The 20,400-nt window shown below is 43.8% G+C and overlaps 2 protein-coding genes across 5 annotated transcripts in view; one reads left to right on the forward strand and one right to left on the reverse strand.

Moving 5' to 3' along the window:
- Positions 1-2,977, reverse strand: part of LOC122539699 (zona pellucida-binding protein 2-like) — a 41,816-nt gene extending 38,839 nt beyond the window's left edge. For all 3 annotated transcript variants that reach the window (XM_043674698.2, XM_043674699.2, XM_043674696.2), the window contains exon 1: positions 2,781-2,977. In XM_043674698.2, coding sequence (XP_043530633.2) covers positions 2,781-2,925 — 145 coding nt within the window. In that variant the 5' untranslated portion in view covers positions 2,926-2,977. The remainder of the gene's footprint in view (positions 1-2,780) is intronic.
- Positions 2,978-3,301: 324 nt separating this feature from the next.
- The window catches only part of LOC122539702 (zinc finger protein Aiolos-like), a 228,060-nt gene continuing 210,961 nt past the window's right edge, over positions 3,302-20,400 (forward strand). For both annotated transcript variants that reach the window (XM_043674701.2, XM_043674703.2), the window contains exon 1: positions 3,302-3,395. The gene's annotated coding sequence lies outside the window, so the exon portion shown is untranslated. The remainder of the gene's footprint in view (positions 3,396-20,400) is intronic.

A 20,400-nucleotide genomic window follows, 5' to 3' on the forward strand; every position in this document is an offset into this window, starting at 1 on the left:
TGTATAACATGAATAGTTGTGGTCCCAACACTGTGTAGGAGAAAGGAGACTGGTCACTGAGGAATTGGGAAATGAGAGTCTGGGCAGTTGGGACTGGGTAGTGTGGGATTTGAGAGTCAGGATTGGGCAAGGGAGAGTGGGAAGTGAGGGTCTGGACAATTGGGGATTGGAATCTTGGAAGTAATTCTGTTAATTATATTCTGTGAGCAATTGGGGGGATGGGGCTCTGAGGAGTGAGGGATTCATATTCTGTGAGCAATTGGGGGGATGGGGCTCTGAGGAGTGAGGGATTCAGATCTGGTCAGGAGGGTCTGAGCAAATGGGAGTCTAGTGAATTGGGATGTGGACAGAGAAAAATTGGGATCCAACATATGGGGCTTCAGGTCAGCAAAGGTGCAGTTCTGGTGTGGATGGGGCGGAGCCAGTGGGGATGAGCCTGATGAACCTTGGGGCGCAGCGGCGTGTGGTGTTACGAGGGCTTTGGTTAGCCTGCATGGGGATGCCTGGTCAGCAAGGGTTGGGGGAGGGGTGCCTGGTCAGCAGGAGTCGGGGGAGGGGGGTCTCCCCCCCCGATCAGCTGGGGGTTGGTGGGACCCCTGGTCAGCCAGGATGGTCAGCAGGAGTTGTCCTGGTCAGTGGGGGTGAAGTGCCTGGACAGTCTGGGTGGTGGTGGGCGGCTGGTCAACAGGAATGGGGGTTGGCATGGTCAGTCTCGGTAGGGGAAGGGGACTGATCAGTTCTGGGTGGGAGGGTTGGGGAGAGGTCTAGTCAGTCTGAGTGGGGACCCTGGTCAGTAGGGGTGGAGGTTGGCATGGTCAGTCTGGATTGGGGATGAGGCCTGATCAGTCAGAGGGATGGGAGGAAGCCTGGTTAGTGTGGGTGGGGGGAGCCGAGGAGAAAGTGAGGACTGCAGATGCTGAAGATCGGAGTCGAACGTGTGGTGCTTGAAAAGCGCAGCATCCGAGGAGCAGGAAAATCGACGTTTTGGGAATCGCCTTTCATCAGGAATGAGGCTTCTGGACCAGGGGGAAGGTAACTGAGAATGCAATAGGTAGATGAAGGTGGGGGAGAAGGTGATCGGTTGGAGAGGAGGGTGGAGCAGATAGATGAGAAAGACAATGGACAGGTCAAAAGGGTGGTGCAGAGTTGGAGGCTTGGGACTGGGATAATGTGGGGGTGGTGGGGGGTAGAGAGAGAAGTGAGGAAACTGGTGAAATCTGCATTAATCCCGTGTGGTTGAAGAGTCCCAAGGCGGAAGATGAGGCGTTCTTCCTCCAGGCATTGGTGGTTAAGGTTTGGCGATGGAGGTGGCCCAGGACCTGCATATCCTTGGTGGAGTGGGAGGAGGTGAAGTGTACATGGGGCAGTGGGGTTGATTGGTATGGGTGTCCCTGAGATGTCCCCTGAAACGATCCACAAGTTGGCGTCCTGTCTCCCCGATGTAAAGGAGACCACAACTGGGTGCAACGGATAAAGTAGATGACATTTATGGAGGTACAGGTAAACTTCTGTTGGATGTGAAAGGATCCTTTAGGGCCTTGGACGGAGATTGGTGAGGGGGGTGGGAGATGTGGGTGCAGGGTTTTGCACTTCCTGCAGTGGCAGGGAAAGGTGTCAGAAGTGGGGTGAGGGTTGGTGGGGGGCATGAATCTGACAAGGGAGTCGCGGAGGGAATGGTCTCTCCGAAATGCCGATAAGGATGGGGAGGGAAATAGTGCTGGGGTCTGTTTGTGGAAGTGGCAGAGGATGATGCGATGCATATTGAGGTTTGTGGGGTGGAAGGTGAGAACCAGGGGGTTCTGTCCTTGTTGCATTGGGAGGGGTGGGGTTCTAGGGCAGGGGTGTGGAAGTGGAGATGTGCTGGAGGGCAACGTCGACCATGTCAGAGGTGAATTTGCCGTCTATGAAGAAGGAGGCCACCTGGGATGTTCTGTGGTGGAACTGGTCATCCTGGGAACAGATGCAATGGAGGTGGAGGAATTGGGAATAATGGATGGTGTTTTTACAGAACGCAGGGTGGGAGGAGGTTTAGTTCAGGTAGCTTTGGGAGTCGCTGGGTTTGTACTGGATGTCCGTGGTTAGTTGGTTGCAGGAGATGGAGAGGTCCAGAAGGGAGAGGGAGGTGGGTGAGATGGTCCAGGTACATTTGAGATCAGGGTGAAAGGTCTTAGTGTAGTTGATGAACTGTTCGATCTCCTTGTGGGAACACGAGGTAGCGCCGATACAGTCATTGATATAGCGGAGGAAAAGGTGGAGCTTGGTCAGTGTTGAGGGGTGGGGAAGGCCTGGTTGGGGGGGGGGGGGGAACTTTGTCAGCAGGGGTGGGGGAGGGTTGTGGGAGGTGGCCTGGTCAGTGGGGGAGCCTGGCTGGGGGGTGACCCTGGTCAGTGGGGGTGGGTGAAACCAGACTGGGGGGATGTCCTGGTCAGCAGAGGTGGGGGAGCCCAGTTGGGGGGTGGCCTGGTCAGTGGGGGTGACCCCGGTCAGTGGGGGTGGGTGACCCCAGTCAGTGGGGGAGACCCCGGTCAGTGGGGGTGGGTGACCCCAGTCAGTGGGGGTGACCCCGGTCAGTGGGGGCAGGGGAGCCAGGCTGGGGGTGACCTTGGTCAGTGGGGGTGGGTGACCCCGGACACTGGGGGTGGGTGACCCCGGTCAGTGGGGGTGGGTTGAACTCAAGCCCGAAGCCGGTGCGCTCAGCTGTTTATTTTCAAATTCCTTGACAGTTGCTGTGGCCGTGTTGTGATGCACAGGCAGCGCTCTCCCGGGGAATGGCCTCTCACCTAACATGGCTGATAGCCCGATCGCCAGTGCCGCCAGTCGGAGGGCTGCAGCAGCCGCCGGGGTCCTCATGGCCGCGCACCAACCGACAGCCACCGTGCCCGCGCACTGCCCACCCCCCCGCCACGAGCGGGAAACTCCAGGCATGCGCCACGCCGTCTCCAGCCGCCGCCCGCAAGTGACAACACCCTCCCCACCCCGACAGCTGGATCTTCGACGATTTTTCACCAATGGCTTCTTATTATGTTCATATGTATGGTTCAATGAATGTTTCCACAACTATTTGTTCATATTTACGAATCAGGGTGAAGTATACGGGTACAACTACAGAGCTACATTCACTTAGCCCGCCTATTAGTGACGTCCCGCCCCCATCTGCTCCCCCGCCCCACTCATGGTCACGTGTAGTGGGAAAGGCCGTTTTCCTGCGCGCTGACGTCAGGACACGATTCCTGGTTGCGCTGAGACGCACGCTATCCCAGTTACGCGCTGGCGTCACGAAAGAACGGAAGCGTGCGTGGAGGGATTCTCCCGCCCGTGAGTGTATCCATGTGAAAGAGCGACAGCAGCTTGACACTTCAGCCACGTGGAATCAGCAGGACAGCGACAAGGCACAGGTTAGACAGTAATAAAGCAGCATTCCTCATACACAGACACTTATAGGGATTGGGAATACTTTCAGGACACATCCTGGAGTGTTTTTTTAAGGATTTCGTGAGATTTTTTGATACTGAAATTTGAAGTGTAGGAATACGACAATAGATGGAAAACTGCACGTCTTTAAATAAAGGAGTGGGGTTTAGTTATTATTCTGTACAGTTACCGTTTGCTTTGTTTTAATTTCTTCCTTTAGAAGTTCCGTGCATGATTCCGGTGACGAAAACGCGATCTGATATTGATAGAGACGTAAACAGTAGAATACAATCGATTGACAGCTCAGAACGGAGCAAACGATATGCTTTACTTATTCATAGAGTAGAAATTTTAATGATGTCGATATTATAATCAGTAGTTACTGAATTGATATTAGAACCAGAATTGTAGTTTTAGATGAACGGTTCGGATAAAAATAAAACTTTAAATGGCGAAGGTCGTGACGGCTAAAATGTGGCATTAATGTGACTTGAATAGTTGTTTATATCTTTGAGGCCATTATAAATAATGGTTGTGTGGAAATTGATCATGATGTGTCTCCCAAACATGTTGGAGTGCTGGTTTCTTGGAACGAGTAGCTTAATTTGACAAGTACGCTGACTTTGAGGCAATCGTGTACGTATGAAGCAGGCCCCTCCATTTGTTTCAAGACTTTTGTGATAAGAAGATGTTTCGGTGCGCTTCGAATTCTCATGGAATTGTACACTAAAGTCTTGAAGAATAAGCTCAGTAAGCGTGGTTTCTTCTGGAGCCCCCACTATCAGTCACAAAATGAGAGACGATTGGAGCCACAACCGGCTGGCCAGATCAATCTCTCTCATTTCCCAATCCTGCTATTCCCCAATCCTCTCCTTGCCGTTCTGTGAGAAAGGAACATCATTAGGATTTCAGGTGCCAGTTGCTCTACTAACCACTATCAGCGGTAGTATCTCATTCTTATTTTCTGTGGCTACAAACACTCGCTTTTCTTTGGCTTAGGTAATATAGTTAAGTTTTTCACCTAACGGTGCTCAAGACATGCCTTCATAGTTTCCAATATGTTAGTTAAAGGTCTTTCTTAAATGCATTGGGCAGTTTAGCCGAAAAGCTGAAACTGAAGCACATCTTGTATTTGTGACGAGGTTTTCGGACCAGTTTATTTTGGAATGCGATAACCCATTTTGTCTTATTATCGTCCGAAAATGAACGGTTTCTGCTCTGGTTGAAACATATCAGTCCGGTTTAGTAATTTGATGAGTAGGTTTGTCATTGGTCTGAGTGCAGATCCAGTGGAGATCTTTGCAGTTTGGAATTGGATTTGAGTGGTCACCTTTACTACGTTCAGTAATTTATTTAATCCCGGCAAATAATTTCAGTAGAACTTGGACTGAAACAAAGGAGTGGTTAATAACTTCTACAATCAGTCACTACCTAACATGTTAAATTATTGCAATTTATAATCCAAATTGGATTCGGATCGAAGCGCTCAGCACCACACAACTTCCAACACACTCTCATGCTTAATATAACACTGATAAATTAATCTACCCGCCCACGGGCCGTGCTCTGGAGATGGGTTAAAGAAGCCATTTTGAAGGAAGTATTAATTGTTAATGTGGCAAATTGGTTTCCAGTGCTGTGCAGTGGCAGAATTCTGGATTCACTTCTGAAGTACCACATTCAGGAAAAGCTCAGTACGCAAAACTTAGAGCTTTGGAAACAGGATGTGCTGTTGCTAGTACTGATAGATAATGGATTTATCAAAAATGAGACTGAGTGTGATGACATCTGAAGAAAAAATAGTTTATGTTAAATTTATGGGGTAGAAGTAACCTTTTTTCTATAAAACGTTTTGTTTTAATTATGTCCTTATGGTGTCACTGTAAAGGAATAGTTGAAATTCTTTGCACAATGGTGAAGTGATTTATTAGAAACATTGTGTATTATAGGCCCATCACAGTCTTTGTTTATGGAAAAGGTAACACCAATGCAAAGGAGGGAGAATCTGAAGTTGATTAACTCCACAGCACACTCCCAACATTTCTTGATGACAGCTCATATAGTATTGTTAGCAAAATTCTACGATGTTGGAATAGATCATTCGGTCCAAAGTGAACTATTTTTCTTGTTTTGTGGAATTCTTCCTTAATTGTTCTAGAATTGAATGTCAAAGATCACTTGATAAAGTAAAAATCCTTGATTATCACATCAAATCTTCTCCTGAGGGCTGAGAATTAAATGGATTTGAACCAATCTGTTCAGTAATTTATGAAATAGTTTTGTGTATTTACCAGCTGTCTAACACTGGACTGCTTTGATTCAGGCTTCCCAGTGTCCTAGTCATCTAAATGACCAAAAATAACTCGCTCAGGTGGAACAAGAATATTGTAGGAAGTGTTAGAAAGCATGAACTGAGCCTTTTCCTATTACCAAGCAACAATACCTCAGGGTACAGTAGCCTCCTAACTATGGTACTAGCAACAAGAGTTTGTAAATTTAGACCTCATCCTGGCAAGTTGTGAAATTGAATTCAATAAATCTGGCAATTTGTGGCTGGTCACAAAGTAACTCTGACAGCTGGACTACTGTATAAACCCAACTGATTCACTTCAAGGAGGGAACATCACCACTGCTTGGTCTAGTTAACAAGTAATTGGCACTCACTGCCCATATCCCAAAAGGATTAAAAAATGATAAGGCATGGGAGGGAGGTTGTGTAAGTTCATACTAGCTCTTTAAAAGAGCTGTCAATTTACTCACACTCCCTGGCTTTGACCCTTCGTCTCTCACGATTTCCACCCCCTTCCTATTATTGATGCAATTTCCTGAAAGTTGTTGGATCTGCTTCCTGTGCCCTTTTAGGCAGACTACGATAACTTGCTGTATGCATTTCTTATTCCTAATGTTGTTTCTGGCTCTTTTGTCTGTTCCCTTCAAATGTTCTTCTGTTACAGATATTTCTGCTATAAGGAAGTTTTGCCTTATTTAATGTGCCAAAATCATGATTTTGATAAACCTGATTACAAATTTCCATTTAGCTTATGCTATATGGAGATTCTCAGGTTCCAGTAATTCCAGGTAGCTCACATCCCTCTTCCTGCTGCTAACCTAATAAATCTCCTCCACTCCATCTCCAAGGCTTTGTTATCCTTCCTCTGTACTTCCCTGTACAACTGTACAGGGCCCTGGTGAGACCACACCTGGAGTACTGTGTGCAGCTCTGGTCTCCAAATTTGAGGAAAGACATTCTGGATATTGAGGGAGTGCAGCGTAGGTTCACGAGGTCAATTCCTGCAATGGCGGGACTACCTTACGCTGAAAGACTGGAGCGACTGGGCTTGTATATCCTTGCGTTTAGAAGACTGAGAGGGGATCTGATTGAGACATATAAGATTATTGTTGTGGTTCTGTTCGCCGAGCTGGGAATTTGTGTTGCAGACGTTTCGCCCCCTGTCTAGGTGACATCCTCAGTGCTTGGGAGCCTCCTGTGAAGCGCTTCTGTGATCTTTCCTCCGGCATTTGTAGTGGTTTGAATCTGCCGCTTCCGGTTGTCAGTTCCAGCTGTCCGCTGCAGTGGTCGGTATATTGGGTCCAGGTCGATGTGCTTATTGATTGAATCTGTGGATGAGTGCCATGCCTCTAGGAATTCCCTGGCTGTTCCCTGTTTGGCTTGTCCTATAATAGTAGTGTTGTCCCAGTCGAATTCATGTTGCTTGTCATCTGCGTGTGTGGCTACTAAGGATAGCTAGTCGTGTCGTTTCGTGGCTAGTTGGTGTTCATGGATGTGGATCGTTAGCTGTCTTCCTGTTTGTCCTATGTAGTGTTTTGTGCAGTCCTTGCATGGGATTTTGTATACTATGTTGGTTTTGCTCATGCTGAGTATCAGGTCCTTCGTTCTGGTGAGTTGTTGTCTGAGAGTGGCTGTTGGTTTGTGTGCTGTTATGAGTCCTAGTGGTCGTAGTAGTCTGGTAGTAGTGGTCATACAACATTTCTGAACTGACAGCCAGACTACTACGACCACTAGGACTTATAACAGCACACAAACCAACAGCCACTCTCAGACAACAACTCACCAGGACAAAGGACCCGATACCCAGCATGAGCAAAACCAATGTAGTATACAAAATCCCATGCAAGGACTGCACAAAACACTACATAGGACAAACAGGAAGACAGCTAACGATCCACATCCATGAACACCAACTAGCCACGAAACGACATGACCAGCTATCCTTAGTAGCCACACACGCAGATGACAAGCAACATGAATTCGACTGGGACAACACTACTATTATAGGACAAGCCAAACAGGGAACAGCCAGGGAATTCCTAGAGGCAAGGCACTCATCCACAGATTCAATCAATAAGCACATCAACCTGGACCCAATATACCAACCACTGCAGCGGACAGCTGGAACTGACAACCGGAAGCGGCAGATTCAAACCACTACAAATGCCGGAGGAAAGATCACAGAAGCGCTTCACAGGAGACTCCCAAGCACTGAGGATGTCACCTAGACAGGGGACGAAATGTCTGCAACACAAATTCCCAGCTCGGCGAACAGAACCACAACAACGAGCTCCCGAGCTACAAATCTTCTCACAAACTTTGAATATAAGATTATTAAAGGATTGGACACTCTGGAGGCAGGAAACATGTTTCCCCTGATGGTGGAGTGCCGAACCAGAGGACACAGCTTAAAAATACAGGGTAGACCATTTAGGACAGAGATGAGGAGAAGCTTCTTCACCCAGAGAGTGGTGGCTGTGTGGAATGCTTTGCCTCAGAGGGCAGTGGAGGCCCAGTCTCTGGATTCATTTAAGAAAGAGTTGGATAGAGCTCTCAAGGATAGTGGAATCAAGGGTTATGGAGATAAGGCAGGAACAGGATACTGATTAAGGATGATGACCATGATCATATTGAATGGTGGTGCAGGCTCGAAGGGCAGAATGGCCTACTCATGCCTTTATTCCTGATGAAGGGCTTTTGCCCGAAACGTCGATTTCGCAGATCTGTGGATGCTGCCTGAACTGCTGTGCTCGTCCAGCACCACTAATCCAGAATCTGGTTTCCAGCATCTGCAGTCATTGTTTTTACCTTTTTATTCCTGTACCTATTGTCTATTGTCCTCAGTTGTGATGCCCAAAATAGAACACAGTCCTCCATCTAACACCTAATCTGTGCTTTATAAAGCTTCAGAAAATTTGAGGTCTACAGCTGGAATTTGTCACATGTAGAAGATTTTCAAGCATTTGGAATTTTAAGATCTTGCTCCCTGCTCCTTACTGGCAAAATCTTATTGGAGGTGGTGAGTTAACTTCCTGCATATTCACAGAACAACAAGAAATGGTAGGTGTTTTACGTTATAGATGATTGTTAGGAGTCTGGCAGCCTTCACTGTCTTCCCAGTCAGGATTGTGATAGCAGCTGCCGCTGTCGAAGATATCAGTCTCTAAGTGACCCTTCAAATTGATTGCATATCCACTGTCCTGCTGTTTGCCACCTCCTCTGAGCTGCCAGGGTGCTGACACAGTGAGTGGCCTGTCTCTTGCATGGGAGGTTGCATTACTCTGCTAAAATAGGTGTTAATTTGGCTCAGTGGAAACTTTAATTAGATTTCTGCTGCTGTTAGCTGGCTTGTAGTCACCATGTGATCCCATTTCCAGGAAAAGTGTGAGAAGGTGCAAGCGTGTTGGAGAGCCAGCTCTGACGATTTTATGTGTGATTTTTCACTATTTCATGTGACTGGAAAATAATGTCCTATGCTTCTGTTTCTAAAGCTTTTTAGTAGTATCACAACTTGCAGCAGGGAAACAGACTTTGTGCCCAACCTGTCCATGCCGACCAAGTTTTATAAACGGAACTAGTTCCATTTGGCTGCCTTTGGCTTATATCCCTCCAAAGTTTTCCTATCCATGTACCTATCCAAATGTCTTTTAAATGTTGTAATCGTACCAATTCTACCACTTCCTCTGACAGTTTGTGCCATACACGCACCATCCTTTGTGTGAAAAAGTTGCCCCTAAGTTCCTTTTAAATCTTTCCCCTCTCACCTTAAACCTATGCTCTCTAGTTTTGGACTCCCCTACTTTGGGGAAATGACCTTGGCTATTCATCCTATACAAATCCCTCATGATTTTATAACCTCTATAAGGTCACCCCTCAGCCTCCGGCGCTCCAGGGAAAATAGCCCCAGTCTATTTAGCCTCTCACTATAGCTCGAACATAGAACATTCTAGCGCAGTACAGGCCCTTCGGCCCTCGATGTTACTTTGATCTGTGAAACCAATCTGAAGCCTATCTAACCTACACAATTCCATTATCATTCATATGTTTATCCAATTACTATTTAAATGCCCTTAAAGTTGGCGAGTCCACTACTGTTGCAGGCTGTTCCACACCCTTACTACTCTCTGAGTAAAGAACCTACCTCTGACATCTGTCCTGTATCTATCACCCCACAATTTAAAGCTATGTCCCCTTGAGCAGCCATCACCAACCGAGAAAAGAGGCTCTCACTGTCCACCCTGTCTAATCCTCTGATCATCTTACATGTCTCTATTAAGTCACCTCTTAACCTTCTTCCCTCTAACGAAACAAGCCTCAGGTCCCTCAGACTTTTCTCGTAAGACCTTCATACCAGGCAACATCCTGGTAAATCTCCTCTGCACCCTTTCCAAAGCTTCCACATCCTTCCTATAATGCAGTGACCAGAACTGTACGCAATACTCCAAGTGCGGCTGCATCAGAGCTTTGTACAACTGCAACATGACCTCATGGCTCCCTTTACCAATAAAAGCTAACACACCACATGCCCTCTTGACAACCCTATCAACCTGGGTGGCAACTTTCAGGGATTTATGTACATGGACACAGAGATCTCTCTGCTCATCCACATTACCAAGAATCTTGCCATTAGACTAGTACTCTGTATTCCTGTTACTCCTTCCAAAGTGAATCATCTCACACTTTTCCACATTAAACTCCATTTGCCACCTCTCAGCCCAGTTCTGCAGCTTATCCCTGTCTCTCTGTAAACTGCAACATCCTTTGGTACTGTCCACAACTTCATTGTAATTTTATGCCATCTTTCAGGTCACGACAAAAAGCAGTGGGCCCAAAACAGATCCTTGCGGTACCTCACTAGTAACTGAACTCCAGGACGAAAATTTTCCATCAACCATCACCCTCTGTCTTCTTTCAGCTAGCCAAGTTCTGATCCAAATTGCTAGATCACCCTCAATCTCATGCCTCTGTATTTTGTGCAATAGCCTACAATGGGGAACCTTATCAAACGCCTTACTAAAATCCATATACATCACATCAACTGCTTTACCCTCATCCACCTGTTTGGTCACCTTCTCAAAGAACTCAATAAGGTTTGTGAGGCATGACCTACTCATCTGATTGAAAATATCTATCCTTCAGAATTGTGGCGCTCAGGGTGCAATGTATTGCTTCAACCAGAAATTTATACATCCGTATAATAACATCCACAACTTTATCTTCAAACTTTCTTGAGTTAAAAAACAATATCCTGTTAGACTTAAACATTTTTTGTATCTGTCCACAAGCTTTTACTGGTTCATGTACTAGGACATATAAATCTCTCTACTTCTGCACAGTTCCCAACTCCACCCCATTTCAAATACTCTTCTCTATGTTTTTATATCCACAATAGATGACCTTGCAATTACTTAATCTATCAATAACCCTTTACAACTTTCTGCTTCAGACTACACTCTTTGCTATTCCTTGCCCATGTCAATAGATTGTCTCAAATTCCACTTGCTCTCATTTTTGTTAACAATCTCTTTGCTTGTTGGATGTCTTCTGGAATTCCAAATAAATAACATCCGTAGAAACTCACTTATCTGACTTATTTGTTCCCTCTCAAATTTCACAGGGGTTATTAGACATGGCTTACTCTAAAAAATGTTTGTATTTTTGTAGAGACTTCACCAAAGGCCAGTAAGGCAGTAAATCCTATGAATAAAACAATCTTACTAATCTCACTATCTACATTCTCCTCCAAATCATTTATATATAGTCATTTCTTCTATAACTTGAAAATGGCGTTCTTGTGTGACCCTGCGCCACATAAAAATTGCACAATAAGAATCACACTTAGTGTTGGTGATATAATCACATTATAGCCAACACAAGTTTTACAAGTTTGCATTTTAGAAACAGCTTTCTCTATTCATTTGTGTCACAGCCAATTCGTGTTAATGAAAGATGCGTAATAGCAGAACTGGCTGTATTACAAACAACTTGGATTTTACCATGATTCCTGTGTTACATCACTGGTCACAGATCTCCAGTCATAAAAGCACCCTTCCATCTGTACTCTCTGTATTCTATGATCAAGCCAGTTCTATATCCACCATACCAGCTCAAAACAGATCCCATGTGACTTCACCTTTTGTATCAGCCTGCCTTAAGGGACCTTATCAAAGGCCTTGCTTATGTCCATATAGACAACAACTACTACCCTGCCGTCATAATCATCTTTGTCACTTCCTCAAAAAAGACAATCAAATTTGCGAGACACAATCTTCCCCACAGAAACCCTTGCTGCTTATCACTAATAAGACCACAATTTTCCAAATGTGAGTGAATCCTATCTATAAGAATCTTCTCTAATAATTTCCCTACCACTGACTTTAGGCTCATCAGCCTGTAAATTGCCAGATTATCCCTATTGACCTTCTTAAACTAAAGAATAACATTGGCTATTCTCCAGTCCTCTGGGACGCTCCTGTAACTAAAGAGGATACAAAGATTTCACACAAAGCCCCAGCAATTTCCTCACCTTCCTCCCTCCGCATACTGGGATAGATCACATCAGGTCCTGGGGGCTTGTCTACTTTAATGCTTTTTAAAACACCCAACACTTCCTCCTTTTTCATATTGGTATGGCCCAGAATATCAACATATCCCTGTTGATTCTTACCGTCTACCATGTTGTTCTTTGTGAATACTGATGCAAAATATTCATTAAGGACCTCCTCCAGTTCCTCAGGCTCTCTGCATAAATTCCTTCCTTTGTCTTTGAGTGGACCTACCCTTTCCCTAGCTATCCTCTTGTTACTTATATATTTAAAACATGTTGGAATTTCCTTAATCCTGTTTGCCAAAGACATTTCATGGTCCTTTTCAACCCTCGTAAATTCCTTGTTTGAGTTCTTTCTTGTTATCTTTGTATTCTTTGAGCTCTGTCTGTCTTTTGTTTCCTAAACCTTAAGTATGCTATTTGCTCTGCTGTTGTATTCAAACCCCCTTGAAATGAATTCTAACATTGAACTTGCCTTCTTAACTGAACCTGTATGCTAACCTTAAGAGATTGCTGAACTAGACCCTTTGAGTTTCAGATTCCAGAAGAATTTCCCCATTTCTAAAATAGTTTATTCCACTACTCTTCCTACCAAAGTGCATTAACCTCTCACTTTCCAACTTGTGTGTTCCATGTGCCATGTCTTTGCCCACTCTCCTAGCCTGTCCAAGTCCTTCTGCAGTTTCCCCACTTCTTCAACACCACATGTCCCTCCATCTATCTTTGTGTCATCCACAAACCTAGCAACAATGCCCTCGGTTCCTTAATCCACACATTTAAAGTATAACATGGGTAGTTGTGGTCTCAACACTGAACCCTGCTGAATTCCACTAGTCACCTGAAAAAGACCCCTCTCTGCCAGTCGATTAATTCGCTATCCATGTCAATACCTTACCCTAACACCTTGGACTCTCATTTTATTTAGCAGCTGCTTGTGCTGACCTCATTGTAACCTCAAATCTGAATTCCTGCATCAGTGATAATCTTTTACCCCCTTGGTTAGCAAGAATCTATCTATCTCTGCCTTAAAAGTATTCAAGGACTCTGCTTCCATCACCTTTTGGGAAGAGAGTTAACAAGATTACTTTCTCAGGGAAACAAAATTGCCTCTTCTCCATTTTAAATGGGTGATTTTTAATAGGTGATCCCTTTTTCTAGCTTCTTCCATAAGAGGAAATATCCTTTCCACATTCACCTTGCGGGATCCCAGAGAATTTATGTTTCAATCAAGTCATCCCTTATTTTTCTGAGCTCCAGTAGATACAAGCGTAGCCTGTCCAACCTTTCCTTATAAGACATTTGGCATGTCAACAATGACTCTTACCAATGTTTATAGATGCACCATAGAAAACATTCTATCCAGATGCATCATAGTGTGGTATGTTAGGATCAAGGAAAATCCTAAATCTTTCTATAGGTATGTCAAGAATAAAAGAATGATTAGAGTAAGATTAGGGCCAGTCAATGACAGTAGTGAGATGTTGTGTGTGGAGTCAGAGGAGATAGGCGAGGCGATAAATGAATATCTTTTGTCAGTATTCACACAGGAGAAAGACAATGCTGTCAAAGAGAATACTGAGATACAGGCTATTAAACTAGACAGGATTGAGGTTCATAAGGAGGAGGCGTTAGCAATTCTAGAAAGAGTGAAAATAAATAAGTCTTCTGAGCAGGATGGGATTTATCCTAGGATTCTCTGGGAAGTGATTGCAGAAACTTTGGCTTTGATCTTAATGTCGCCATTGTGTACAGGAATTGTGCCAGAAGAGTGGAGGATAGTGAATATTGTCCCTTGTTCAAGAAGGGTCTGGAGACAACCCTGCTAATTATAGACCAGTGAACCTTACTTTGGTTGTGGGTAAAGTGCTGGAAAGGATTATAAGAGATAGGATTTATAATCATTTAGAAAGCAACAGTTTAATTAGGGATAGCCAACACAGCTTTGTGAAGGGTAAGTTGTGCCTCAAAAACCTTATTGAGTTTTTTGAGAAGGTGACCAAACAGGTGGATGAGGGTGAAGCAGTTGATGTGGTGAATATGGATTTCAGTAAGGCGTTTGATAAGGTTCCTCACGGTCGGCTATTGCAGAAAATATGGAGGCATGGGATTGAGGGTGATTTAGCCGTTTGGATCAGAAATTGGTTAGCTGAAAGAAGACAGAGGGTGGCGGTTGATGGAAAATGTTCATCCTGGTGTTCAGTTACTAGTGGGGTACTGCAAGGATCTGTTTTGGGCCCACTGCTTTTTGTCATTTTATAAATTACCTGGATGAGGGCATAGAAGGTGAGCTAATAAATTTGCGCATGACACTAAGGTTGGTGGAGTTGTGGACAGTGCCGAAGGTTACAGAGGGACAGAGATAAACTGCAGAGCTGGGCTGAGAGATGGCAAAAAGAGTTTAATGCAGAAAAGTGTGAGGCGATTCACTTTGGAAGGAATAACAGGAATACAGAGTACTGGGCTAATGGTAAGAATCTTGGTAGTGTGGATGAGCAGAGAGATCTCTGTGTCCGTGTACATAGATCCCTGAAGGTTGCCACCCAGGTTGACAGACTTATTAAGAAGGCTAGCATGAGGGGACAAAGTTTTAAATTGAAGGGTGATACATATAGGACAGATGTCAGCGGTAGTAAGGGTGTGGAACGCCCTGCCTCCAACAGTAGTAGACTTGCTAACTTTAAGGGCATTTAAATGGTCATTGGATAAACATATGAATTATAATGGAATAGTGTAGGTTAGATGGGCTTCAGATTGGTTTCACAGGTTGGCGCATCATTGGGGGCCTGTACTGTGCTGTAATGTTCTATGTTCTGTATACCAGATATCTCTATATCTCAGAGCTCATTTAAGTAATATGTTTATTTAGAGTAGGTTTAAGGAGCTTCCCTTTTGAAGTTTTGCCAATTAGTGTAGTCCCAGCTGATGATAATACTTCGAACTGTCCCTAAAGTATGGCAAATGGAGTGACTTCCTGGACTCTGTTCTTTGGGGAGGGGGACCATGCTGGGACCATAAGGCACTGAGAGGAGCTGAAAGCTGGGGTGGTGCTGTTTGAATAGATTAGTGCACAGTGTGACCTTTGGTTTCATTTACTTTACAAGTGGCATGACGTCATGCAAATGAGTGTCATGGAAATATCGTGCCAGGTAGATGGTGGACAGGCTTTGGGGGTTCAGGAGGTGAGTTACTCGCTGCAGTTCTGACCTGATCATGTGGTCAGTGCAGTTGATTTTCTGGTAAATTATAACCCCCAGAATGTTGATGGGGGGAGATTCAGTGGATGGTAAAACCATTGAATGTCAAGGGGTGGTGGTTATATTGTCTCTTATTGGTGATGGTTATAGCCAGGCATTTGTGTGGTGGGGTTGTTACTTGCCATTTGTCAGCCCAAGCCTGGGTATTGTCAAGATCTTGTTGCATTTGAACATGGACTGCTTTAGTATCTGAGGAGTCACAAATTGTACTGAACATTGTGCAATCATCGGCGAACATCCCCACTTCTGAGCTTATGGTGGAGGGAAGGTCATTGATGAAGCAGCTGAAGATGGTTGGGCTGAGGACACTACCCTGAGATACTTGCAGAGATGTCCAAGAGCTGAGATGACTAACCTCCAACAACCATGACCAACTTCCTATGTGTCAGGTAATTCCAATTTTGCTAGGGTTCCTTGATGCCACACTCGGTCGAATACAGCTATGATTTCAAGGACTGTCACTCTCCCCTTCCCTCTGGAATTCAGCTCTTTTGTCCATGTTTGAACCAAGGCTGTAATGAGGTCATGAGCTGAGTGGCTGTGATGGAACCCAAACTGAGCATCACTGAGCAGATTATTGCTGGCAGGTGCTGCTTGATAGCACTGTTGATGACACCTTCCATCACTTTACTGATGATCAAGAGTAGATTGATTGGACGGCTATTGGCTAGGTTGGATCTGTCCTGCTTTTCATGTACAGGACATACCTGGTCAATTTTCCTCATCGCCAGGTAGATGCTAATGTTGTAAATGTACTGGAACAGCTTGGCTAGGGGAGGCAGCAAGTTCTGGAGGACAAATCTTCAGTACTATTGCCAGAATGTTGTCAGGCCCGATAGCCTTTGCCATATCCAGTGCCTCCAATTGTTTCTTGATATCACATGGAGTGAATGAAATTGGCTGAAGACTGGTATCTGTAATGCTGGGGACCACTGGAGGAGAAGGACGTGGATCATTTACTCGATACTTCTGGCTAAAGATTGCTGTGAAAGCTGGAGGCTTATCTTTTACAATGGTGTTCTGGGCTCTTCCATCAATGAGGATGGAGATATTTGTGGAGCCTCCTCCTCGAGTGAGTACTTAATTATCCACTACCATTCTCGACTGGATGTGGTAGGACTGCAGAGGTTAGATCTGATACATTGATTGTGGGATTGCTTACCTCTGTTTATCACTTGCTGCTTATGTTGTTTGGCAAGTAATCCTGTTTGACCAGGTTGACACATCATCAGGTATGCCTGGTATGCTCCCGGCATGCCCTCCTACACTCGCCATTGATGGAGAGTTGATGGTAATGGTTGAGTGGGGTCTGTGCTGGGCCATGAGGTTGCAGATTGTGCTGGAGTACAATTCTTCTGCTGTTAATGGCCCCCACAGCGCTTCATGGATTGCCAGTCTTGAATTGCTAGATCTGTTCAAAGTCTGTCCCATTTAGCACAATGATAATGCCACACAACGTGATGAAGGTTATTCTCATTGTGAAGGCGGGAGTTTGTCTCCACAAGTACTGTGTGGTGGTCACTCTCTTACTGTACTGTCACAAATAGACACTTTTGCAGCTGGCAGATTGGTAAGGATGACTTCCAGTATGTTTTTCCCTCTTGTTGGTTCCCTCACAACCTGCCACATACCCAGTCCAGCAGCTATGGTAGTGGACATTGAAATCCCCCACCCAGAGTACTTTTTATGCCCTTGCCATCCTCAGTAGTTCCTCTAAGCATTGTTCAACATGGAAGAGTATCTAAGTGACTAAAGATTACTGCCCAAGTTTGACTGTTTGGAGACTGCTCTTAACTGCAGCTTTGCTGCTACAGACCGTTTTCTTTCTGCACGAACCTGTTTTTCATCCCTTCTTTCTCTTTCAACTGATCATGAAAATGAAGTCAGCAAAACCATTTCAATTATCTTCCCAGGTAGTTTGTTGGTCATTTAGGTAGAATTACATGATCTGTAAATGCTGTTTTGAATTTTGTTCTAAATTACTTTCTAACATTCACTGAAAAGCAGTCAGGCTTTTACAAAACCTGGAAAGTAAAATTAATTTTTCGTTACGAGAATCCAAATTCTCAAATAATGTATTAAGAATCTTCATCACATCTCCCTGCGTTAGCAAGGATATTTTTAAGAGGTATTTTCATTTTCTATTATAATTTCATCATCACTATTTCTATTTTGTATATGCAGATTTTAGTTTGATAATGTATATTTACATGAAACACACAGTCTTTTTTTTTCTTTCATATCTTGTACAAGTACATTTTGATCATGAAATTCATTTTCCTCAATATTTGCTTTGATAAAGCATCTGTTCTGATATTGTCTCTTCCTGCTACATAACTGGTTTTTGAAGTTGTACAGATAGCATTAAACTTCAGTGAAACAGTCTCAAATTCTTAGCATGAAGTTTTGCAGCCTCTGCAGAGTTGTTGGGTACATAGACTGAAATGTTGCAGAGCTATTATCAAACACAAAGTTACTTTTTCCACAGCTGAGTATTTATGCTGGCAGAAATTTAACTTGCCAAGAAAAATAATTGATTGGTCATTTGATCTGGCTGTTGTCCTCCTGTGATAAAACTGCACCAACACTGATGTTGCAGGCATCAACAGCCAGTTGAAATTGCTTTGCATGATTCAGTGTTGCTAAAACCATGGGATAGTCAGCATAGTTTTCAAGCTGTCAGTGGCACCCTTACCCTCCTCTGAACATTTAAGTTTATTTTCTTTTAATAGATTTGTCAAAGAGCCACTGCAGTGTTGAAATTTGGAACAAACATCTAATAGATTTCAGTCCTGCCACAAATTCTCTCCTTTTGTCTTAGGCACTGGAGAATCCAAGGCAGCCCTTATTTTTGCTTCTCCAGATGCTACTTGGCCTTGTCCCCCAGTGCCATCAAAATACGTTTTTTTTTTGTTTTTGGCAAATTAATTTTTGGCCATGTTTATGATTAAATTGGCTCTTTGGAATCAATCAAAGTATTCATCCAAATCTTATAAATGGTCCTTCCAGGCTGAATACAACCAATTCATCAATATATACAACACAATTGCATAATCCTTCACTGACTTTGTCGATTAACGCATGAAACATTGCAGGTGCATTTTTATTACAAATGGCATGACCTTTACATTGATGAAGTTGATATTACTTTGGCCATTTCAATCATTGGAAGTGGCCAACATCTCTTTAATAAATATATTTCTTGTAATCAGCTATGCTTGTTCAAAACTCTGAATGCACTTAATACAATATACAACACAATACAACACAGGAACAGGTCCTTCAAACCACCAAGCCTGTGCCAACTTCTAATCCTTATTTAGATACCCTACTTATTGCCCATGTGCACCATCTACTCCTCTGTTTACCTCATATTCATGTGTCTATCAAGATATGCCTTAAATGTTGCTAACATGCCTGCTACCACCTCCACTGGCAGTGTGTTCAAAGAACCCACTAGCCTGTGTGAGAGAGGTTTTCCCTGAATTTTCCCCTTAAACATCTTGGTAGACCTTCCCTGCACCCTCTCCAGAGCATTCATGTCCTTTTGGTGGTATGGCAACCAGAACTGCATGTAATATTCCAAATATGGCCTAACGAATGTAACATAACTTACCAACTTTTATATTTGATGGCCCAGCTGATGAAAGCTATACCTGTTCATTGAGATCAATTTGGTTTCGACACAGTGTCATAGACATTTACAGCATAGAAACAGACCCTTCGGTTCAACTTGTCGATGCCAACCAGAAAGCTAAGAGAAATCAAGTCCTATTTGCCAGCGATTCACCCATATCTCTCTAAAACCTTCCCATTCATATATCCATCCTGATGCCTTTTAAATGCTGTAATTGTACCAGCCTCCACTAATTCCTCTGGCAGCTCATTCCATATATGTACCACTCTCTGCATGAAAAACTTGCCCATTAGGTCCCTTTTATATCCTTCCTCTCTCACCTTAAACCCTCTAGTTCTGGACTCCCTCATCCCAGCGAAAAGACTGTCTATTTGTCCTATCCTTGCCCCTCATGATTTTATAAACCTCTATAAGGTCACCCCTCAGTCTTTGATGCTCCAGGGAAAATATCCCAGCTAATCCAGCCTCTTCCTATAGCTCAAAGCCACCAACCCTGGCAACATGCTTGTAATTTTTTTCTGAAACCTTTCAAGTTTCACAACATCCTTTCTAAAGCAGGGAGACCAGAATTGCACACAGTATTCCTTATCCTAAATTCCAGATATTGTGATTCAATTCCAGAATCTCAATCTCATTGGAGCTAACTTCTCTGAATTGAGACTGTAGGATATTGCTTTATAGGTAATGCATCTCTTATATGTTCAAAGATATTTTTCCCGACCTTTTTACACAAATCATTTTATGATAATGTAATCAGTTTTGTAAGCCACATTGATCATTTTCTGGGAGATGGCTGTTATGAAGATGTGGGCATATTGTATCTTTAAGAGAATTTAAAAGCTAGCAGTGACAGCACCAAGTGTTCTCAATAAGCTACAATGTAACAGGTGCTCCAGCTGCTAGGATAGATGGTTGCTTGGAAACGACAAAACAGATTCGAATTAGGCCAATCAGTTTAAATTATACCCCTAAAAATATCAAACTCCAATACAGTTTGAATTTAGTATATCGACAATCTTAAAAGGCAATGATACAATCCGATGCTTTGGGAGTATAAAACCGGGGAAAATTGAACATTAGGGAAGAGAACTGCCAAACTACTAGCATGTAAAAAGACTGCCTTAAAATAGCTTTCCTAAAAGGTACCTTTATCGATCAGTAATCTGTGAAGGAGAATCCCATCCTCATCTTCCTGTAGGAGTACAGCTCCAACTCATATGTCACTAGCATCGATGGCAACTTTAAAGGTTTCGAAAAGTTT

This window comes from Chiloscyllium plagiosum, unplaced genomic scaffold, assembly GCF_037043375.1.
Source record: "Chiloscyllium plagiosum isolate Xiang-an unplaced genomic scaffold, Cpla_swu_hap1 HiC_scaffold_32, whole genome shotgun sequence".
NCBI classification, from domain to species: Eukaryota; Metazoa; Chordata; class Chondrichthyes; order Orectolobiformes; family Hemiscylliidae; genus Chiloscyllium; species Chiloscyllium plagiosum.